Source organism: Gymnoscopelus braueri (assembly GCF_963280865.1).
Source record: "Gymnoscopelus braueri genome assembly, chromosome: 6".
Lineage (NCBI taxonomy): Eukaryota > Metazoa > Chordata > Actinopteri > Myctophiformes > Myctophidae > Gymnoscopelus > Gymnoscopelus braueri.
The window spans coordinates 21,731,251-21,753,750 of NC_137607.1; the positions used below are offsets into that span (position 1 = coordinate 21,731,251).

The 22,500-nt window shown below is 44.7% G+C and overlaps 1 protein-coding gene across 5 annotated transcripts in view; it reads left to right on the forward strand.

The window, feature by feature from the left end:
* The window catches only part of tle2a (TLE family member 2, transcriptional corepressor a), a 51,909-nt gene that overhangs the window by 301 nt on the left and 29,108 nt on the right, over positions 1-22,500 (forward strand). For 4 of the 5 annotated variants that reach the window (XM_080431267.1, XM_080431268.1, XM_080431269.1 and 1 more), the window contains exons 1-3: positions 1-237; positions 6,114-6,188; positions 11,009-11,169. The exon at positions 1-237 is cut by the window's left edge and continues 301 nt beyond it. In XM_080431267.1, coding sequence (XP_080287393.1) covers positions 214-237; positions 6,114-6,188; positions 11,009-11,169 — 260 coding nt within the window. In that variant the 5' untranslated portion in view covers positions 1-213. The remainder of the gene's footprint in view (positions 238-6,113; positions 6,189-11,008; positions 11,170-22,500) is intronic. The other variant, XM_080431270.1, reaches the window with a different exon arrangement.

The window sequence follows — 22,500 nt, forward strand, 5'->3', positions numbered from 1 at the left end:
GACATAGAGATAGACCAGAACAAAGGAGTCTTCAGCCAGGAATGAGCGAGCTGAGACTAGCTCTGCCATTACATTAACCGCCTTTGAAAGCAGGCCAAATGCCTCTCTGAAACCACCACGAGCAGATCGTCTTCTCCGTTCCCAACCGACCCTTTTTAGCACTGAAAGAGAGAAAGAAAATAGAAGCTCTGTAACACAAGTCGAGCGGCTACAATGTTTCCTCAAAACCGGCCACCGGTAAGTAGACTAAACGCTACTATGTAACCAGTCGGCGATTGTTCGCCTCCACCCTCGATTAATGGGTGTATTTCTGTCTAAAACCAGAGCATGGATAAGCACACAATGCCCGTAATAGTGAGGTTATTATTATTATTATTTTTAAACTAATTGGGTTTGAATTCAGTCCAGCTAATATGATCCTAAGTTAGCCCTAGCTGGAATTGTTACAGTGATACATGTCTTTGTCATCCTTGCCAGTTGTTTCCGGGAATTCATTTGTGGTAAAAAATAAATAAAAATAAAATAAATGTATTTTAGATTGAAGGCGAGTATACATTGTTATGTAGTTTGTATTTATAGATATGATCAGTGCAAGGTTTTTCTTACAAAGGTCAGATATCGAGATATGTTTCCTGCCCTACTATACCATAACCAGCTGGGCTTTGGGAAAGCAAAGGTTTATAAACAATACACAACTTTTATTGAGTCTCTTTGTGTGCAAATCTCGTGTCCTTGGTGCTCCTCATCATCTGGCTAGAACATGGAGCCTCTGTATAATCTATAGTATGGAGGAGTTGACCTAGATGATGAAGTGTCTATGTTTGTCCTTTCGACACAGGGTGAGGGAGTGAGTGAGTCAGCTTTGGCTTGTTGACACATTCTCTCAATGATCTGCCCCAGTGAAGTGCTACTCATTAAAAAAATATGTTTTCCTTTTGTAATCATATCAGGATGATAGATATTTCTTATTTGATACATTTCTGTCAAAGTAGCTTATGTGCTTATGAGGCCTACCATTATTGCCAAAAACCCACTATAGGTGTTACTATATAGGGCCTGTGATTAAAATGAAAGACAAATTGGCATGGTATCTATCTCTGTTTTCAGGGTAGGTCTTTGCACGGTTACGGGTGGAATGGAATGGATGCCATGTGGCTGTAGTATATTTATTTATTTTTTAGTTGTATGTGGAGAGCTTTTGAGCTGTCTGGAAAAAAACCCGATAACACAAGTCTTCTGGTTATGTGAAGTATCAATTAGATTTGCTCATTTGCATATTTCCATCTATACTCTGCTCCACCATGCCCCACCAATGAGAGTCCTATGCATTGAGGCCAGGAGAGCTCAATGTTATGTATAACAACACAGGCGTGTGTGTAAGTGCACATGTATCGTATGTGCATATTATTATTCCTCATGTAGGTTTGATGTCAATTAACATCCAACCAGGTGAAAATCCATGTAACCCAGGACAACGTACATTCATTTTTGTTTTTGTTTCTGGTGTACTTGCACAGGAAAACCCTCCCTGTATGTTAAGTTAAATCATACACTGTCCTGTCTGAAATTGAACTAAGCCCATGCTGTCTTATGGTCACAGTGAGAAAAGGGAACTCATAAGCTTGCCAGGCACACAAACACATATTAGCACTATCAGCTGTGTATTATAGCGTAGCTGGCTGGAGGCAGGCAGTGAGGGAGGCAGACTGTGGGTCTGTGGTTTGCACTCTAAACCCAATCCCTCTCATCCAGCCTCTCCTCGCTGTGTTCCTGTGAGCGTTCCCAACCACATCTTAATGTATGGCCAGGCGTCCTGGGGAGAGAGGCGCAGACTGTGGTAGGCCTGGGTGGAACGCTTAGACCAGCAGCTCTGTTTCATTTCAGCCCACCACAGACCTTCACAGCATCATCAAATGTGCCTGTCCCTTGAAAGTCCTTGGTGGTGATTAGGCCCTGTTTGCAGCTCGGGCTACATCCACACTAAGATGTTTCATTGTAAAAAAATGCATTTTAAAATGAAAACCATCATCTCCATGCCTGAAAACGCATATCACAGGTCCACTCGTGTACACTGGGCAATGGGCATGCGTTTGCCGGCGGCCGGGCATATCACACTTGACATTTGACAGCCATTTGACGAAAACATCCATGAAACAGTATAGACTACTTTAGTCACACAATGCTTGTACATTCAAAGAATGTTATGTTTCCACTTTCTGCTGATGTAGTCTGTGAATTTAGCTATCGCAGGGGTATCAAACTAATTTTAGGTTTTTGTTTATGTATGCGCGTCTGCTGAGAAATGCACCAATGCTGTCATAGTATTCGGTCACAAGCACAAAGCATGATGGGTAACATTTGGCTACTGATTTCAGGATTAGAACTAAACAGGAATGTGTGTGTGCCATATAATTTATGTCATACTTTGTACAGAAGCTTTCCGTCTGCAGTGTCCAGAGGCCTTTCTTTAGCGTGCCTGGTACGAACCGTGCGTTTGGAGTGAGTGTGCGCGTGGTGCTGTTAATATGGTTATAATCACAACTTAAGCCTGATTATCTACAAACGTACTGAACATTTTTTTTTGTTCATTTGAGGTTTGGCACTCAGTACCACTATTGATTTTGCTCAAAGAATAGGACCATACTAAGTAGAAGCAATGTCAGCGTAATAATACCATCCCACATGTTTCTAAACACGTCATGTACCAAAGAACAAGTTCAGATGAGAAAAGAAATGATGAATGCCACTATGTTAGTGGAAAGGTTCTTAAGATTAAATCCTGGCTATAACACTCATGTTTTGCGAATGAGGTTGAATGTGTGGGCATTGCTGCTGCGTTCGTTAGTGCTCCCCACTTATTCTGTAGTGACAGTTTTTAGCCTCATATGTAGCGGTTAATCACTGTATCTAACTTTGAAACTCCATTAAATCCATAATTTTGAGGGATTTCCTCAGTCAAGGTGGCCGCGGGCAGCCTTGAAAGTGCTGGGAGAACAAAGTGGCCATTTGCACTCAGCTTCACTACATGCGTACCTAGATCCACCAGTAAGTGTTGCTATGTAATTATAAGTAATAAGGGCAAAAGTCAGCAGAATTGGTACTCTGTACCGATGAGTACCGGCCATATTCAAGCACTGTCTATACATTCATGAACAATGTGGTTCATGAATGTAAGTACATCCACGGGTGCCCTCGGTCTAAAAGCTTGCCTCCTGTGCATGTGTAGGCAGTAGTAGCATTATAAAATGCAGAATTTAACTGAACAGAACAGCTGCTAGCATAGACAACATGGTCAGTAATGCCTGTAATTCGTTATCCACGTTCCGCTTAACAAACAACTTCTTATTCTAAGACTGTACACTTGCATTGGGAACTGTTGTATAAAAGTATTTAATGAAAGAGTGTTCTTTGCTTTAATCATGGATATGGATGCTTACGTAATGCTTACGTTACAATTACAACCATGGTGCTGTGGGGACTCAGGCGGCACCTAGGTCACCATGCTCTCTCACCTTTGAGGCCAGTTGGACCCATAGATTCTCGACAGGGGTATTAATGAACATCAGAGGGCCTATAGAGTATTGATAAGAGGCATACTGTAGAATAAGGTTATAGCATAAAGTTATGAACAAATAACATACCCTATTGCTAACATGATTTTGGGATGGAATAGATTGATTTGGGGAAGGTTAGGCAGGGTGGATGAGAAGGTCCTCGAGCAGAGACCTCAGATCCACCTTCAGAGCACAGAAGCAAAGCCTTCCCTTCCGGACTCCCAGCATGCCATAGCTCTTTACCCTGTCTGTTGTCCTGTGGAGAGAGCTACACTATTGATCAGCAGCCTGCCTACCACTTGCTAATGATTGGAGAGAGAGAGGGGGGGGGGGTAGACGGACGTAGAAGAGGCTGAAGTGATCTCAGGTGTACACAAGCTGTTGTGGAGATGCATCTCTGAGAAGGAAAGAACAACGGGTTGAAGGGGTTTACCTAACGAAGGAAGGCACCTCCAGCAATTAAGCCAGCTGACAGCCAAACTGTTGATGCTCCGCTAATGTGGGCTGACAGCAGGGACATTTGAATAACGAGGCTTGAAGGAGTGAGGGAGGGAGGGTTAAGTGAGGATGGATTGAGGGAGGGAAGTAAAAAGAAAGTAAAAGCGGGACAGAAAAGGAAGATGTGATGCTAATGAAACGGGTGCCTAGCTATCCCTCTACTCCCACCTAAGTGAGGGGAATCAGTGAGAGATTACAGAGACGTTTCTCTTGCAGGGCTGAGCCCGGGAGATAGCTGCTTGGGGTCTAAGGGAGGGTCAATGGACCCCGTATCACACGCACTCTTCCAGCGAGCTGCTTCAACATCTGCAAATCACTTCCTCGAACTTCATATGAACGAACTGTTTGGCAATCTATGACTATTATGTTATTACATAGAGTTGTATAGTCATTATGTCAGGTTAAGCCACTATGGTACCCGAGTATATCGCAATGTTTTTGTATGTGTGGTGGTCGGTGGGGGGGTGCAGAGATGGACAGAGAGACAGCCTGGCAAACATTTAGACAGCGAAAAATGGAGAGAGAGTCCCTGATGCTATTCTGGGTGAGCCCCACTGTCACTGTGTCCTTGGTGGTAGGCAACCAAGAGGAAGAGCGAGACCACGGTGGATGTTTACTCTAACGACTGACTCTGTGGGTAAGCAGTTTAATTAGCAGCTTGGCTAATGGGCCAAGCGAGAGGGGCAGCTACATGGCACCTACTTGACTATAGAGAGATGGAGGGAGATGAGAGGTTATATTTACACAAAAAGAAAGATGGAAGTATACTTGCGCATATATTTATATAGGATTGATTTAATTAAAGGGTATTTTTGTGTGGAGTTTCAGTCAGGTACTACCCAATAAGACATTATGAGCTTTATGCACTCCAGTAAAATAACTAAGGTAGTATTTATTTTTGGTAACCAAACTTTAAGCAAAACCTATAATTCGGGCGTGGCTCTCATTACAACCCCCTGATACCTGATTTGTAAGATTGTAGATCTGCTGTTTTCTGTGAGCAACACCGTCGTATGGAGTACAAAGTAAACATTACAGTATGCTTACTATATTCTCTCTTCCACTGAGTAATGTATCCATCCGCTGAGAGCATGTTGCCTTCAACGAACAAGCTTGAAAGAATTAGGTTATTATTTAACATAACCGTGGTCCTTAGTTCTCTGAAAACATAATGAAATATTTTAAATAATAAAATAATGAAAGCGTTTTTATTAAAACCATGCACAATTTCAAAAACAGCCAATGGCCAAACTAAATTATCTACAAATGATCCATTGTGACATCCAAACGTGACACCGCGGACGTCCGGGTGACTAGGGCTTTGAATCCTTGAATCCTCTGTGGTGGTTGGTCAGCTGCTCCAGTGTTTATGGGAGGGCGATCTCTCTGTTACTGCTCTAGCAACTCCTACAGGTTGGGGGTGGAACCAAGAGTTCTAGCTTGTTCCTTGTTCCTTGTACAGATGTGTTACGTTCCAATGTGAACATCCCAATTTGATGAGTGGGAGATGTAAATGTCACAATATGTCACTGTCAGATCTCAGATTACAATATTGTGTTTTTTGGCGTACATTGGTCAATGAGATCAGGGTCATATGGGTTACGTCACGTGACTGGTAATGAAAACACGATAAAAATACTGTATGGCGAATCGCTACTGTGACTGTCAGACATTTATAACAATTTCTGTTCCCTGTACCCATTTAGTTTGTCATTACATTATAAAATAAAATAAAGCGCGCACCAAAAAAAACACTAAACATTTCCAAGGAGCAAGGATCGCTACTTTGGAGTAATGGATGGAGCTGGCCAAGGAAGTAAGGAACTAGCCTGGCATGGTCAGACTAATATCACTGCGTCGATATTAGTCTGGAATCTCTGTGTGGAACCTGCATTTCCAAGGCGGATAAAAAAAAGCCTCTGATGATAAACCCGCCCCATATTTGCATACTGGGCCCTCATTGGTGCCCCACAACTTCGGGGGCAGCGAAATCCAATCACAAGTTACCGAGCGGGGCCAGACTAATCTGCCGAGGGCTTTTCTTTTTTTTTGCACTGGCAGATTCATCTGGGTTCCAGGCTAGTAAGGAACACTGCCGCAGAGAGTGTGGATCTGCGATGCTATATAGAGAATCAGGCGAGTACCCGCAATAGACGCCTCCTGTATTTGATGTGCTAACTGTTTGAGCTCTGATTATGACCACTGGCGAGTTGTTAAAATTCCTGATTATGATTATTGATCAAATCTAGCGGGTTAATTTGGCCGTAACAAATGCAGTGTCAACAATGATTTGATAACTGTCTGCCATCTTACCCGGGTATTGTTGTTTACAATTGCCATGTGGGCAACAATATGATTTTTTTTCCTGTGCAGCGGCTATTTGTTTACTAAAAGGACCAAAGATGCTGAGATTGCTTTCCACATGTCGGTTATGGCAAATTTAGTACAGGATTCGGGTAAGATGGCTGCCAATATGATACCATTTTGGAATTGAGATTCTAAATGACATGTCACCTCTATGGTTTTATATCTCTATGATGATCCCTCAAGTGAGCCTAATATTCACACAACCACCTGTTAAGATCACATGTCATTCACGGTATCCTTAATATTCAACTGCAAATGTCGATATTTGTTGGTGTGTGTGTGTGTGTGTGTGCGCGCGCGTGTGCTTGCAATTGGTCTATGTGGTGGGCATGCTGTCTCCAGAGTTTGTGTGTTTGTGGGCTGGAGCGGGGATATGAGGTCATAGTGGTTTGCTGCTTGTGGTGTAATTAGAGAGAACTCAAATGAAAACAACATTGATTGCATTCAAGGAATGCCACATTCTCAACCAACCCTTAACAACAGCTGTGTGTGTGTGTGTGTGTGTGTGTGTGTGTGTGAGATTTGCATGAGAGTGTGTTAGCATAACCCACCCTTTTAATCACGGCCAGATCTGTTATGAAGCGGCCCTAATTTACAGCATACAGCCCAGCACTGGGTTTTTGGGCTGGTTAGAGACTGGAGAGAGAGAGAGAGAAGAAAGCCTGGTTGGACGAATCATACTCGCCCATTTAAAATCCCATTGAAGAAACCTTGGGCCTGATTAAAATCATTAACCCCCCCCCCCCCCCCACACACACATGCACACACACACTTGGCAGGGCCTCATTTTATCACTGCAATTGACTTAGGCCATTCTGGCTACAGGACAGCCAGAGGAACAGATTAGTGCGTATACGTGTGTGTTGGATACACTCGCACACACACACACACACATGGTCAGAGGATGTGATAAGGTCATATATGGGACATCTTGTGAATTCTTGTAAGTTAGTTAGTTATTTTTATTTCGGTCATGATTTTTTTTAAACAAAACAGTTGAACATACAGTACAACTTAGTCAACAAGATGATTTGGCCGAAAGGGTATGGCCTGAAGCCAAAGCTTATTTTGCCCACCTTATTACCATTTTTGCGAACGCGGAAGGAGCCGCGCCTCCGACCAAGTGGAGCTTACTATGGGTGCGTTCGGAAATACAGCACTGAGCGCACTGGCCAATACAAACTAATAGGCGAGTGCGCTCCGGTGCGCAATTTCCGAACGCACCCTATGTAACCCTGCTCGGGTTGTGGGTGTGTCTGTGTGTCTGTGTGTCTGTCTGTCTGTCTGTCTGTGTTCATGCAGTACCTATGTAGAGGGCGCCAGAGTGCAGGAATTTAGACAATGCAATGCAACACCACACACACACACACACACACACACACACACACACACACCACAGTGAAATAACACGGATTACAAGTCCGTAAATACACAATATTTTCGAGCTGCGTTCGCTTCCAGCGTTCGCGCGTCTTACTTGTAAAATAAATGATCATAGTAGCATAGAGAAAACTCTTGTGCAAGAGTTGACCACAAACACGCTGTAACTTAAGCCGTTTGGTTTTCTGAACTGGGACAGATCAGATCAGGCTTGGTAACTTAACATAAGGTAGATGTTCAATCCCTGTCGGTGTCAATTTAACTCCAGAGACTTCATTAATGAGATGATCACCAACAATATACAACCATAATCTAAAAGCTTATCTAGACATCACCCCGTCACCAGTGTTACAGAACCTCATGTAAAAAAACTTCAAAGTTGTGTAATTAGGCCACATATCGTCAGCGTAGACTTTCTTACACGATGGTTGGATGTTGTTTAGCCTACGTAAGCTATTTTATTTTTCAAGGGCATGATGTGGCTCATCTCCCGTTTGCTGCTGAGCTGTGGAGTGACTGACTGTGGCATTGTGGGATGTCTGTCCTTATGTCGTCCTAGCCTACATACATACGCAACACAGTATGGGTCGCCAATCAGCTCTAAGCTGACCCCCGGCCAAGAGCCAGGTGGGATCATCTGAAAGCAGGTGTTCGTTGTGAGAGAGCGAGGGAAAGAGGCAAAGTTGTGTATTCTGGGGCAACATCTACCCTTTGTGTGCGTGTGCCTTTTCAGGGACGGCGTCTCTCTGTGACGTGCGTCCAGTCCAAGTGTGCACTCTGAATCATCATAATAACAACCCTGACTGGAGCCATGCGTCAGACCCCCGAATGGCTGACCCAGCAATGGCGAGCGGGGCAGCACTTTTTCCAACGTCTTAATAAATCTTTTCACTTCTCCCCTTGAACACACTCAAAAAATAAAAAAAAAGTCTCTCTCTCTCACACCACCCCCTGCTCTGCCTCCCCAGTGTCAGGGCAGCAGCCGCCCACTGCTAGCCTTTTCTCCGCTTTCATTTATGTGCAAGACTCAGCCTCTCTTTGCACCTGTCCTAGTCTAGAGCACACGGCTAGGTGGAAAAAAAAGGGAGAGGGGAAAGGTGGAGAGATAAAGGGGGGGGAGAGAGAGAGAGAGGGAAAAGAGATAGAGAAGGGCAACCCCCCCCCCCCTTTCCTCCTACAAAATGGCCTTGGTGCTCTTGTTCCTGAGGAGCCTTTCCCCTGTGAAGAGTAATTGCTGTGTGTGTGTGTGTGTGTGTTGCGTGTGCAAGCATTAGTGTGCGTGCGTGTAATTGTGGGTTTGTGTGCAGGCGAAGGGGAGGGTGTATGTAAGCAAGATTGACAATGTGCTTGTGTGTGTGCTAGTAGTGGGTTTGTGTGTAAAGGACTGTGTGACTGTGTGTGCGCCAGACTGACGGAAGTGTATAAACGTACACAAGTAATTTTGGGCGAGCACAAGAGACAAAGTGTGTGTGTGCGCGCGTGTGTGCATGCACACACACTTGCATCCTCGAGTTTGTGTGCATATGAGTGTGTGTGTGTGTGTGTTTCTGAGAGGGGGATCTGGCCGACAGATTGAGAGCAGCTTGTTAGAGAGAGGAACAATGAGGCCACAGCCCCTCTCCTCTCCTCTCCTCTCACTCTATTCTCTCCTACATTTTTACCCTTTGCTGTTGCTTACCTTCCTTTCTCTTTTTTTCCCTCCCCTATCTTCCTCCCCAACCTCTTCCCCTTTGCTCTGTTCACCTCTCCTCCCTCTGTTTTTCTCTGAAACTGTATTTCCTTTTCGTCTCGAAGATAATATTTGACCTTCCAAAATAGACCTCGCCCCATAGACTCTCTCTCTCTCATATCTCTGTTCTATGTTTCTCTTTTTGCCTGGCGCGCGTACACACACACACACACACACACACACACACACACACACACACACACACACACACACACACACACACACACACACACACACACACACACACACACACACACACACACACACACACACACACACACACACACACACACACACACACACGCAAAAATAGCCAAGCTACAAGCTCTCTACGATCTTCATCGTACAGATTAAATGTTTTTAGAGATAATGACTACGTGAGTCAAAACAAAAGACACCTATATTTTCACCCTCACATTACCCCCTCCCCCTTTTATCTCTCCTCTCCTCTGCCTTCCTCAGAGACCATCTTTATCTGTGTTGGTGGTGTTGGTGTGAAGCGTCTGTCCCTGGCACGATCAGCTTTAGCTTTAGTTTGACAGAGAGCCAGACAGACAGACTGCCCCCCACCCCAGCCCAGCTTTTGCTCGCTTTTGTCTGCCTGTCCCGCAGCATTACCCCTCCAACCCGAGGTCTCCTAATTGCTCTGGACCCTGCAGAGAAGGGGAGATGATGGGGGGGGTGGCGGGGTCTCCAGCCACGATGGGGACCCCCCCCCCCCCCCCCCCCTCCCACTACTTTCTCTCTTGTCTCGCTTCCAGCCTGACTTGCCATTAAACAAGTATGTTCATTTGGCTATGAAGCTCGATGTGTGGCCATCTCCAAACTCGTGGCACATGTACATCTGGGCCCGTTGGAAGTCACAATGTATCAGCAATAGACAAACCCGTACAATTCTTACAGTACATACTAGAGCTTGACTGCAAAATTTTGAAATTAAAAGTGAATATTTTTTTAACATGTTGCAACATGTTGTGAACTAATAGATCTGTTATTGTTGAAAATGTTCGCCTATAATGACATGCCCCAAATAGAGACACCAGTTTGTGGTTTAAAATCAGGACACACTGGCTGCACAATTGTCGATACCAATGTCATCAAAAAAGTAAATATAAGTAAACATAATGTATGACATATCGGCCAGGCCTACGTATATATCTCCATATCTCCATCTATATCTATCTATATAGATATAGATTTATAGATATTACACAGACACGCACAGATTGATGCTCCGTAATTTGAAAATGCAGTTGGTAGACTGTATATGAGATGGTCGGCTTTCGTGGAAACCTAACCATGACTTATAATTCCAAGGTGAAATTTCTGAAAATGAATATCGATATCTGTACTCCACAAATGTGGAATGATGCATCTAAAACTACCTGAGTGAATCTCAAATCAATATATCGTTGCATTCTGTTTCCACGGTAAACTGATGATTGTTAAATCCTAACTGGCTTTTTTTCCCCCTCCTCAGGCACCTCTGCAGCCACCCCCGGGGACCTCGGCCTCTGCGGCGGCAGCGGCGGCTGCAGCGGCGGCCGCGTCAGGCGCCCCACAGTCACTGAAACTGACCTACCCAGAAACCTTAGACCGCATCAAAGAGGAGTTCCAGTTCCTTCAGACCCAGTACCACAGGTATTTAGTGTGCTTGTAGTTTTACTGTGTGCTTGTGTGTCAGTGCAGCGCATGTTCAGTGTCCTAGCCCAGCGGTTCTCAAACTATGGGTCGCGACCCAAAGTGGGGTCGCGGGGAGGCGCCGTTGGGGTCGCGACCGACGCAAAGACGTCGAAGAAGACGGCCACTTGACTCCCTAATTCATCCAACTCCAACCCACACAGGGAACCAGCAACATGGGAGAGACAGCACACGCACAAGTTCACAACACAAGGCCTTGAACTGATTTTTACTGCTGATGAATGATATTTATTAGTAATTATGGCTCTTAAAAGAGGTGTTTTGCGTGTTTTTGCTACTTCAGGTGGGTAAAATGCATGGAACCAAATGGACCCGTAAGACCCGTAATTTACGGCTTGCAACGTCGCCGAGGTGCTGCTGCTCTCACAGACAACTCGAGTTAAGGCCGTTTCAGACGCGGAGCGAGTGACACACCTTAGTAATTAATTTTCAATGAGAGGCGGGCGATTATTTGGGGCATGCGGAGACGTTGAGGGGCGGAGACGCAAGCGGACGCGGTCCGGTGAAATTCTCGTGCTTCATGCACACGCCTGCGGGCGGCAACAGCTTTTTTTCCACGCTACGCGCAGGAGGACAAAACAACAATGATCGCGCGTTCCCGCCAATCCAATCGAGAACTTCCGGGTCAATAGTCCCCCGTCTGAAACTTCCTTTACTCGACCTGTAGGCCGGGATGAAGGACAAACACACGGTGGGCAAACCTTTGGCCTCAAAAATGAATTTGAGACCTGCATTAAGAAACACAGTTCTGTTGCTTTGTGTTGATATATTGTAGCGTTTAGTGCTCCGAGCTAGAGTCGACCCCCGTTCTCCTGTCGGTAGACCAGGAGGCAACAAGCTGCCCCACAATATTATTACATTGCAATATTTCATTTATAAGATAGGCTTTCAAATCTGCAGGAATCACTGATTTAATTACATTTTATAATAAATATTCATATAGGAGGCACGGTGGCGCAGTCGGTAGCGCTGTCGCCTCACAGCTAGAAGGTCCTGGGTTCGATTCCCGCCGGGGAGGCTGTGGGCGCTGGGGGCGTGTCTTCTCCTCCGCGTCATCAGCGCCCATACCCTAGGTGGGGTCGGCGAAAGGGCCTACTCTGTGTGGAGTTTGCATGTTCTCCCCGTGTCTCCTAGGGTAGTTAATACCCTCACAAAAACATGTAGTAATCCTGGTCGCTATACCGCCTCCCCCATGACAGCCGGGGCGCCTGATGGAGGGGAAGGGAACTGGTTGGAATAACGTGTTCCTTCCACGCGCTACGTCCAACCAGGGAAACTCCCCCCTGTCAGGTGACAAGAAGGTCAGTTGGCTCTCATGCCTGAAGGAAGCATGAGCTCGGCCCTGGCCTCCCTACTGTGGGGGACTGGTGTAGTGCTGGTGTAGGGCTGGTGTAGCGCCCAGGATCACTTAGGAAATTGGCACCGGGTGAAAAAAATGGGTTACAAAAATCGCGGGATAAAAATTTAGAAAAAAAAACAAAACAAAAAAAATATTCATATAACAGGCCAACAATGTATGCTTTTATTTCAAGATATTCTTTATATTGCACCATAAATAAAGTGTGGCGTTTCCACCATAAAATGGGGTTGTGGGATTTGATTTGATTCCCGACCAGCTGGACCATTTGCTGCATGTCACTCCCCTACTCTTTCAGTGTTTTCCTGTGGCTCTACCAAATAAAGATTACAAAATGACATAACTTAATAAATAAACAACTCTGAGGATTTTACTATTCTAACTGGAGGTCCTTGATATTTAAAAGGTTGAAAATCACTGTCAATAGATCCTACACAAATGCTTTACACACACACACACACACACACACACACACACACACACACACACACACACACACACACACACACACACACACACACACACACCTCTTTCTGTATCTTATCATACTCGACACACACTTTTTGAATCCACTCATAAATAATAACAGACCACTCTGCAAGACAAGCTTAGAGGAAGGTTCAAAGAAAGACAAGTACATGAAGAAACCGAGACATGTACACAATAAAAACCTCTGTGTTCATTTAAATCTGAGTGCAACATTTTTACACTCACAGAGTTCCAGGCCTAGTTGAATTAACACCGAGGGTTTTACTGTGCAAGGCCGATGCTTGGCAAGTGGCTAAAGGCTCCAGTCCAGATTTCATCGTTTTTTGCTTTAGAGCAATGTGAGCCAGGCCTTTCCTGGGCATTATTATCTAGGCTATAGCTGTAGCGCTGTGCGTATGTGCAGCTATGCTATGAGATATTGTGGCTCGGCGGACCCATTTTCCTGGCAAAGTTTTCTGGACATTGGAGGGTTTTCTTTTTGTCAAATCAAAATGGCTTGTGTGCGCGCAGACACACAAGGGTTGGTGTATGCAAATACAGCGGGTAAATAGGAATGTGTGTGTGTGTGTGGTACTCTCTATACTGTGTGTGTTGTGCAGAAATGTCTGCAGAATGGCTTTCAATGTTGTGCTGGTGAGTGGCGACCCATGCTTCTCCCCCCTGTACCCCCCTCCCGTCTTCCTCTTGGCACACCTTCACAGGGTCCCCTCCCTTTCTTTCCATCTCTCTGTATTTTTCCTCTCTCTCTCTCTCTCTCTCTTTTCACCCAGCGTTCTGCTTTGATTCATCTGGCCAGGATCCCCCTTCCCCCTCCTCTCTGTCTCCGCTCCAACTCCTATTGTACAGCCCAAAAACCTCCAGCCCCTACACACACACACACACACACACACACACACACACACACACACACCCTGGCGTGAGTGTGTGTGTGTGTCCAGTCCTTTCGGCCCCCAGCTCAAAGGCTTCCAGTCCAAACAATATGGAGACTTGGCCGAGCCTGTCTGATTCCATGCATACCTTTGGATAGCCCCATCACCGCCACCATCATTATCGCTTTCATTTGCACACAGCAGCAGCACAGATTAGCTCCCCCGGTCCCAGCAGTCCTCATGACACAATGCTTGTGGGGTGTATAGCATGGCTGGCCCGCTCCTACCCTGAAACTCATCCTGATTGTACATTTTTGACGTCCCTGATTATAGATGCTGGTCTGGTGCTAAGCTAGCTTTCCTCTTCCGTATGACTTTTGCACACATTTTGAGCTCAGTTTGCTCTACTTTTGTGTTTGCGTTTATCGATGCTTCCAAATGTGTGCATCTGCTTTGAATGCCATCCATGATCCATCTCTATTGGCGAGATTAGCTGCTTTGGATACAGTACTGAAATGGATCCATATTGGCTGGCATTAGTCCACTGATTCGTCGCACACACAATTTTTAGACTGATTTAATTGTGTGACAAGGCTGGCAGTATGTGTGCACACACTTTGGACTGTACCGAGGTCGACAGAACCTGGCCTTCCACGGCCCCCATCTCCCTACCCACTAGGATGTTGTGTCGGCAGAGCTGGAGTGATCAGTTCTCCTGGCAAGGGTTCAGTGTCACACCTCCTTCTTACAAAAACACCTGGAATGCTGCCCTATCGCCAAGCCCTGTTACTGAGAACCAAGCTAACTGGATAAACAATGAATGAATGAAGAGATTAAGGGAGAAAGATGGTAGTCTTTATGAGAGCGAGGGAGGGAGAGAGGGAGATATGAGTCAGTAATTATAGTCGCCACCTCCCAGCTAATTTGCACAGTAAAGTCTCAGTGCATTGTTTTTGTAGGTTTTGTAGGCCTGCTGGTTCCAAGAAAGTTTAACTGTGTTTGGCTTCTCCAGCGGCCCAGAAGTCTTTTAGGGATGACAGATTGGACAGACTGTGGATTACTTAAACTGTGATTTAATGCAACTGTTGTGCAACAATTTGTTCTAATCTCTTTAAAGAGATAATTCCTGTTTTCTCTCATGTGATACTAGTCAGATGGTTATTTGGCCTGAGTGAATAGCCCTGGAGGGAACCGGAATGCATGATGTGGCTCTTTGGTAATTAGCGTACAAAAATAACCGTATAGGGGTGTAGTAACAGGTGCAGTTCTTTAATATAAAGTAATAATGTTAATATAAAGTAAATTTTTTATTTAACATAAAGTGTATCAAGCAAGTTTGTTCAACCACTCTTTTAGCGAGAGTGGTTGAACACTCAGATATTGTACATGACCGGTGTCCCCCAGGGGCCTATACTTAGTCTCGCTGAAAATAGCTAGATGGTATCTACAAGCTCACAACATGTTGCAAGCTTGTAGATCTGCTGTTTTCGGCAAATGTTTTCGCTGAATGTTTGCCCATTATGACATGCCCTTGCCTGGCATGGCCAGAATAATATCACTGCGTAGATATTAGTCTGGAATCTCTGTGTGGAACCTGCATTTACAAGGGGCGAAAAAAAAAACGCTGAAAAGTGATAAACCCGCCCCATATTTGCATACTGGGCCCTGATTGGTGCCCCACAACTTCGGGGCAAGGGAAATCCAATCACAACCGAGCACTGGCGGATTCGTCTGGGTTCCAGGCTAGACATGCCCAGCATAGGGATGCTGGGGGTTTCAAGTCATAGACGGAATGTAATGACATCAGGGTTGGAAACCAAGACACTGAGTATAATAATGGCATCGCAGCCATGTGAAACATGTAGCTATTAAGGGTGTCACAATACACTACTTTCAGGATACGATACACGATATTGGGATAACAATGCAAATTCTTTAAGTATAAAATGGGACATAAGTGATTAAAACCAGGAAAAGACAATACTTACGCCCTATAACAATATTCCGATATTCAAAATTCCAACGATATCTAGTCTCATCACGATATCGATATAATATTGATATATTGCAATTTGCCCAGCCCTAATACATACAGACAAACCCTTTCTAGATGGCTTGACCTTCTTCCACACTGTAAAAAATGTTTAAAACTGTCCTCAACAGCACGGGACGGATCACAAACTGGACAGACAACGGGCAATGAGATTAACATTGGTCCTGCTTAGGCAGATGTGGCCCAAGGGCCACATCTGGCCCTTGGGCCACATCTGCCAAGGGCCACATCCCATCTCACAATGTGAAATCCTCAATTTTACGGGTCTTTTTGGTTCCATGCGTGCACTCTCAGAGTTACAAATCGCTAATCAGGATTTTACTTTGTAGACTACACCTCTTGTAACCAGACTCGCTCCCACTAATCACACTGCAAGGAAAACATGACCTAGACGTACACACACACACACACACACACACACACACACACACACACACACACACACACACACACACACACACACACACACACACACACACACACACACACAGACACACACAGACACACAGAGATAGCTGGGGTCTATAAATGGCAGGGCTTAGTTGTGTATTTTTGCTGCATGGAAGATGGCTGGATTCTGATAGATGTTGGATTAGACGAAAGGAAAGAAACTGTGGCAAGGAGATTAGCACTGATGAGGTGTGTGTACTGTAGGTGGGTGGCAGGCTGTGTTTTCTAAATGTGTGTCTCTAGGTGCATCTGATTGATGTGTAACTGTTTCTGTGTGTGTGTGTGTGTGTTTGTGAGAGAGGGAGGGGGGTGGGTGTCCATGCATATTGAAGGGAAAGGTGAACGATGGCTAAGTGAAGCTTGGGACAGGAAAGTGTTAATTAATCAAAGTGACATGGGTGGATCACCTCTTGTGCCGTCGTCTTCCTGTGTGTGTATGTGTACGCTGGATGCTGTTATTTAAACAGGCTGTAATCAGCAGACTGAGGGGAGACAGGAGGAGCTGCTGACACAGAGCTCTCATTACTGTAATTCTCCCTCTACACACACACACACACACGCACACACAAGGAGAGGTTAGCCCAGTGGAATGTGCGACACACACGCTTGGTGTATGACTGGCATTTGCCTGTGTGTCTCTCTCTCCACTTGGCACTAACATGCTGCCACTCAGCACTTGAGAGCACTCCTCTCTGCTCAGCTACTAAGACAGACACACACACACACACACACACACACACACACACACACACACACACACACACACACACACACACACACACACACACACACACACACACACACACACGCGCTCTCTCTCCAATGCTGTGTGTGTCCAACAAGCTCCTCCCTCCATGCCTACCTTCTAGTTAACACTGTCTTTAGTGTGTTCATTTTCTTGGTGTTTATAGAGTTGTTGTTGATGCTTCCCCTCGGTTTTCCATCAAGACATCATCACTGGCGTGAAGTTATTTACATGGATGTGGGTTATTCATATGACACTGGAAGGTGTCGACAGTGAAATTGGGAGGTTGGAAGCATTTTAAGATGCTAATGATGATCCTAAAAAAAAAGTGCAGTGCCAGTTATATAAAGTGAAACTGGTGTGCCATCATTCTACTACGAACTTGGCAAATCATTTGAAAAGTGTTCTCTGAATTTTCTGTTTGGCTCATGTTATCGCTCACTTGGTTAAGTAGCTAAATTAGCTAAGATGATTTAATGAAAGAGTAGTATGATGGTATTAGTGAAAGATATTACAGTAACAGATTGCATCGGTACTGGCTGCAACAACACAAAGTAAAAGAACTTTGAATTGTCTGAAAACAAGAAAAAGGACATAACTGAATGCACTATTACATTTATTGTGATGGACATGAGGCTGGTCAACACTTGTAGTGCAAGTTTCACATAATTGATAGATAACCATGAAATGCGGTACACAATTCCAGGTTGCCAAACAATCGCAGAAGAGCTGACCGAAAACTCAGTTAGGGGAATTCGTATGGCATTAAACGGCGACTCTGAGAGTTTTCTGATGCTTCCCAGATAGCGAATTTGAAAAGAGTCACCATTGTCCATTACGCTCATTTAATGTTGCTATAAGCCTTAAAAAATGACGGAATCTAATAACGGCGTGGCTTCCCTTTGAATCTCTTATGCCATACTGATGACATCATTCTTGACCAAATTTGGAGGGAAGATGGGATGGTGGAGATTATGAATTCACAAAATGTAAAAAGTATTCACAAACTTTTCACAACATGTGAAAAATATTCAGGGAATGATGGCCTACTGGCAGCGTGCACAAGAAATTTGGCGCTGATTGGTATGGTGGTTTGTGAGATGAGACTACATATACACACATGTACAGCCTATCTGGTTACTTTTGATAGCTAGCAAATACCTGTCTCTGGTTAGTATTTGCAGTAAAATCAACAAACTCCGGATTTGACTGTGTAGAGTAGATCTGTACTGAATGTCTTTTTTAATCTTCTATTGAGGCTTTCGAATGTCTGTCATATGATGTCATCATTAAAAAACGTTTTAAATTAACAAAATCCCATTTACTCTGTAATGTATTAAGCCTGGTTGATAGTCCTATGTCACGACTAGTAATTATAATCGAAACGAATAGCCAGCATGAGATAAATAAACATACTCACTACCAAGTACCGACTACTGCAAAGGAGGTCAAAAGAGAAGGCACTTCCACAGTGCATATATTGTGTCTATCACAACTGCATTTATCTCGCATCACACAAGTTAATTTAGTCAAAATCTTGTTTTAAATCCAGCCATTTCTTATGTTTTCCTCCCACCAGCACCAAGACCGTGTCAATAAAAACTTTTAAAAAAAAGTTCCTGTAGATACTAGGTGGACTTCAAAATAAGACCTGCCTTGATTGGTACTATGCAAAACTTCAACATATGATCAGTCAATGCAAGTTTTATTTTGAAGTCCACCTACTAGAATTGTGAATGGACAGTTTCATTTAAACTAGCGGGTGCAGTTCGCCTTCATTGATATATGCAAAAATAATGTACTTATTAATAGTGAAAAAGGAATTAAAAACAAATATGATCTGAATTGAGATTCAAAAGTAAATGTACTGAACGAATGCCAAACCATTCAAACAATCGAGGCCAGCCAGGCAGTAGGGAACAGTGGGGTTGGTCTGCTATTGTGACAACATCCTAGCTTTGTCTAGCTTGCGTGTGTGTGTGTGTGTGTGTGTGTGTGTGTGTGTACACACCCTTGGGAGATGATGAAAGACAACACATGCAAGCTGGGTGGGTCTCGTGTGCGTCCGTGCGCGCGCGTGTGTGAGTGAGTGTGTGTGTGTTTTGAAGTAGTGAGAGACACAGTGAATGTGGATGGAGAAAGAGAGGGCGAGTGTTTCCAGCACCACAGCCGAACAGAGCGGCAAAGCTCATTAATAGTTAATGAGATGTAAAATGAACATGCACACACCTGGAGGGGGCTAAATGGCCCCGGTGGTTCAAAGGGACGACACTGGCACAGCCACAGCCACCACACTGCTCCCCAAACACCAGCCCTCCTACCGCGTGTGTTTGTGTGTTGTTGTCTCCCCACTGGTATGCATTTCCATATTTAAACTAGGATTTCCAGTTGTTACTCACTGTCCTAGGCGTCGTAGGCGAGCAAGCACTATAGACGATTTCAGCAGTCTGTTTGTTGTTAGGAGACGTGAAAACCTTTGTCAACATCCTGTCGGCTGTAAACACCGCTACGCTAATTTAAAATAATAACACATAATGAATACAAATTTGTTGGACTTTTTCCGTGGGCTAGCAAACTGACGGCACATGCTCTTGATAGCTCGGAAGTGTTTAAACATTCAAGAGAGTGGTGTTAATTGTCTACAACCTGAAACTGTCTCTATACAGCAACTTTTTTATTTTATTTACGTCGTTATGCCAATTCCCTGTCCCTTTCATTGTTGCTGACCCCTATTTGTCAGTCATGCATGGGGAAGTGACAGGCACGGGTATCCTCCGATACACATGGCGTCGCCAGCCGCTTCTTTTCACCTGACAGCGAGGAGTTTCAAATGAGGGTGTAACACATGCATATCAGTGTTGTTCCCATGAACATGGCCAGTTGTGTTTTGTTGGATCACCCGGCCAAGCCGGATGCCCCGCAGAGGATTCAAACCCCAATGTGGGGTAGGAACTGTTCCCCTGCGGGACCCACACGTCCCAGTCTACAAGCAATTCGAATTTCTTGACTCAGAGCAGAGGTAGAAAATGAGTGAATGGAATTCGATAGCGGCACACCAGAATCAATAGGATCAATTGATTGATCCTATTGACGCTCCAGTCGTGTTGTCCTGCTGCTCATATGAGTGACCTTCCTTTGGCAAAAACAAAAAAAATCAATAATTGTGTGTTTTTGCTAAAAAAAGAGAAAATGCTTAAAGAGCTGCATTGTTAAATGGAATGCACATTGAAACGGGAGTAAGTCTTAACAATACCCAATAGCCCAGTCTAACTCACGCTGGAGCTTAACAAGGCAGTCGGCACATTTCTACAGAGTACAGCTTCTTAATTAGATGCTGACTGCGTGTGTGCGTGTGTGCTCATTAGTGAGTGCGTGTGTGTCTGTTTAGGTGTGTAAGCCAGTGTGTCTACATGTGTACTCCCAGAACGGGTATGTGTGTGCGTGTACATGCCTAAATACGTCCAATTTGTGTGTGTGTGTGTGTGCATGTGTGCATGTGTGCGTACCTGTGCAAGGGCTATAATTGCATGTAGTGTGCATCTGTGTGTCTCTGTTATGTGCTCCCAAGTCTATATGTATGCATGTGCACATGTCCCTGCGCACGTGTGTGTGTGTGTGTGTGTGTGTGCGTGCGTGCATTGAGTAGCGGTGCAGCACTGACAGAGCTGTCTAAAGGCTGGCAGCCTGCAGATTTGTAGCGCATTCGGCTGATCATCTTATCTGCTGTCACCGCCAGGAAGAGATTGGAGGAACTGAGCCCACCGTAGCGTGCATGCGACCCCCCCTCTCTCTCTCTCCCTCTCTCTCTCTCTCTTTCTCTCTCTCTCTCTGTGTCACACATACACACACATCTCGCTTCTTTCTTTGCTGCTTGCCCCACTCTTATTGTTGCTCTCTTGTTTTCACTCTTTCACTCACTCCTGTTTTTCCTTTCATTCTCTCACACAAACATTTCTTGATTTCTCTCTCTCTCTCGCCCTCTCCCTCTCCCGCTCCTGCTCTCTCTCTCGCTCTCGCTCTGAATGCTGCTGAGCCAAGGACTAATTATTACAGGCAATCATTTCTACATGAAATACTCACTGCCTGCTCACCGCTGTCCTTCTCTTGCCCCCCCTCCCTCTTTCCCCCATTTCTGCGCCCCCTCTCCCCCACCTCTTTTATGCTCCTGCAGTCACATAATGACACAGGAGACACACAAAGTTTTCGTAGGTTGCGCACACGCCTACGCGCACTTGCCTGCTTACACGCGTGCATGCGCGATGCGCGCGCACAATCATTTCCATTTGTTGAAGTCCATTTCTAGAGAATGGCTTTTGCCGTCTGAGTATGACTGACTCTAATGCAATGCAATGTACCGTACATTGCGAGTGTGTATTCAGATGACAGTAAAAATGTAATGTGAATGTTGCCCCAAAAACAAAAAAAGATGTATATTATTGCTGTCGAGTCATTGACCTTTCCACTGTATTTCTTGGTGTTTCATCGTTAAGCCACCTGCTGTTCTTTAGTTGAAAAGGTGGTTAGTCTCGGGCCAGGTGTTTTTTTGTGCACAAGGGTGCAAATCTAAAATTGTCCATAAGTAAGAGCAGCCATTTTGCTCTTATTTTACAGGTAGGGTTAGTGGTATTTTTTGTGAAAATAAGTGTTAAATTGCTTTATATTCTGATAGTACTCGTTGCTTGGTATAGATAGTGTTTGTTCAGTAACAGGGGTCTCCCCGTCCCTCCACAAATTGATTAAACAGAAAATGCGTCCTTCAGGCCGGGATACCAATTTTATCCAATCGGAAGAGAGAACTCACGCAAGGCACAGGATAAACGAGGGAATTTGGAAGTGAAGACACAAAGAAATGAGCAGAATTATTTTTAACTGTAACACACTATAATTGAAGTTGATAAATGGGTACTTTCTCCTGATTGGCTGAAGATTGTCCACCTACCTGAAATGTATTTTCTGTTTATTAACCCATTCCCTGCCATTGATGCAGCTCTACGTCAATTAAAACAAATCATGTTTTTAGTGATTACGCTAGAGGGCGCTCTTCGCCAACCTATGAATGATCCCTTAACTGCGAGAGAATGATAGAAGCGCAAAATACATCATCCCAAAAAAATCAACTCTGTTGACTCCAATGTTATGAGATTTAGAAAAACACATCTAGCTCGGTGTTCTTCTCCCAGACTGCGTTTTTTGGTGAAAACGAGCCATAGTCGTGGTTAAAATGCTTTTGTTCCGGTGGATAGACGAGACCCTCCCCCTCCCCCCAGACAGCTTTTGTTTACATCCGTGTCCACATCGTGGCTTCCGT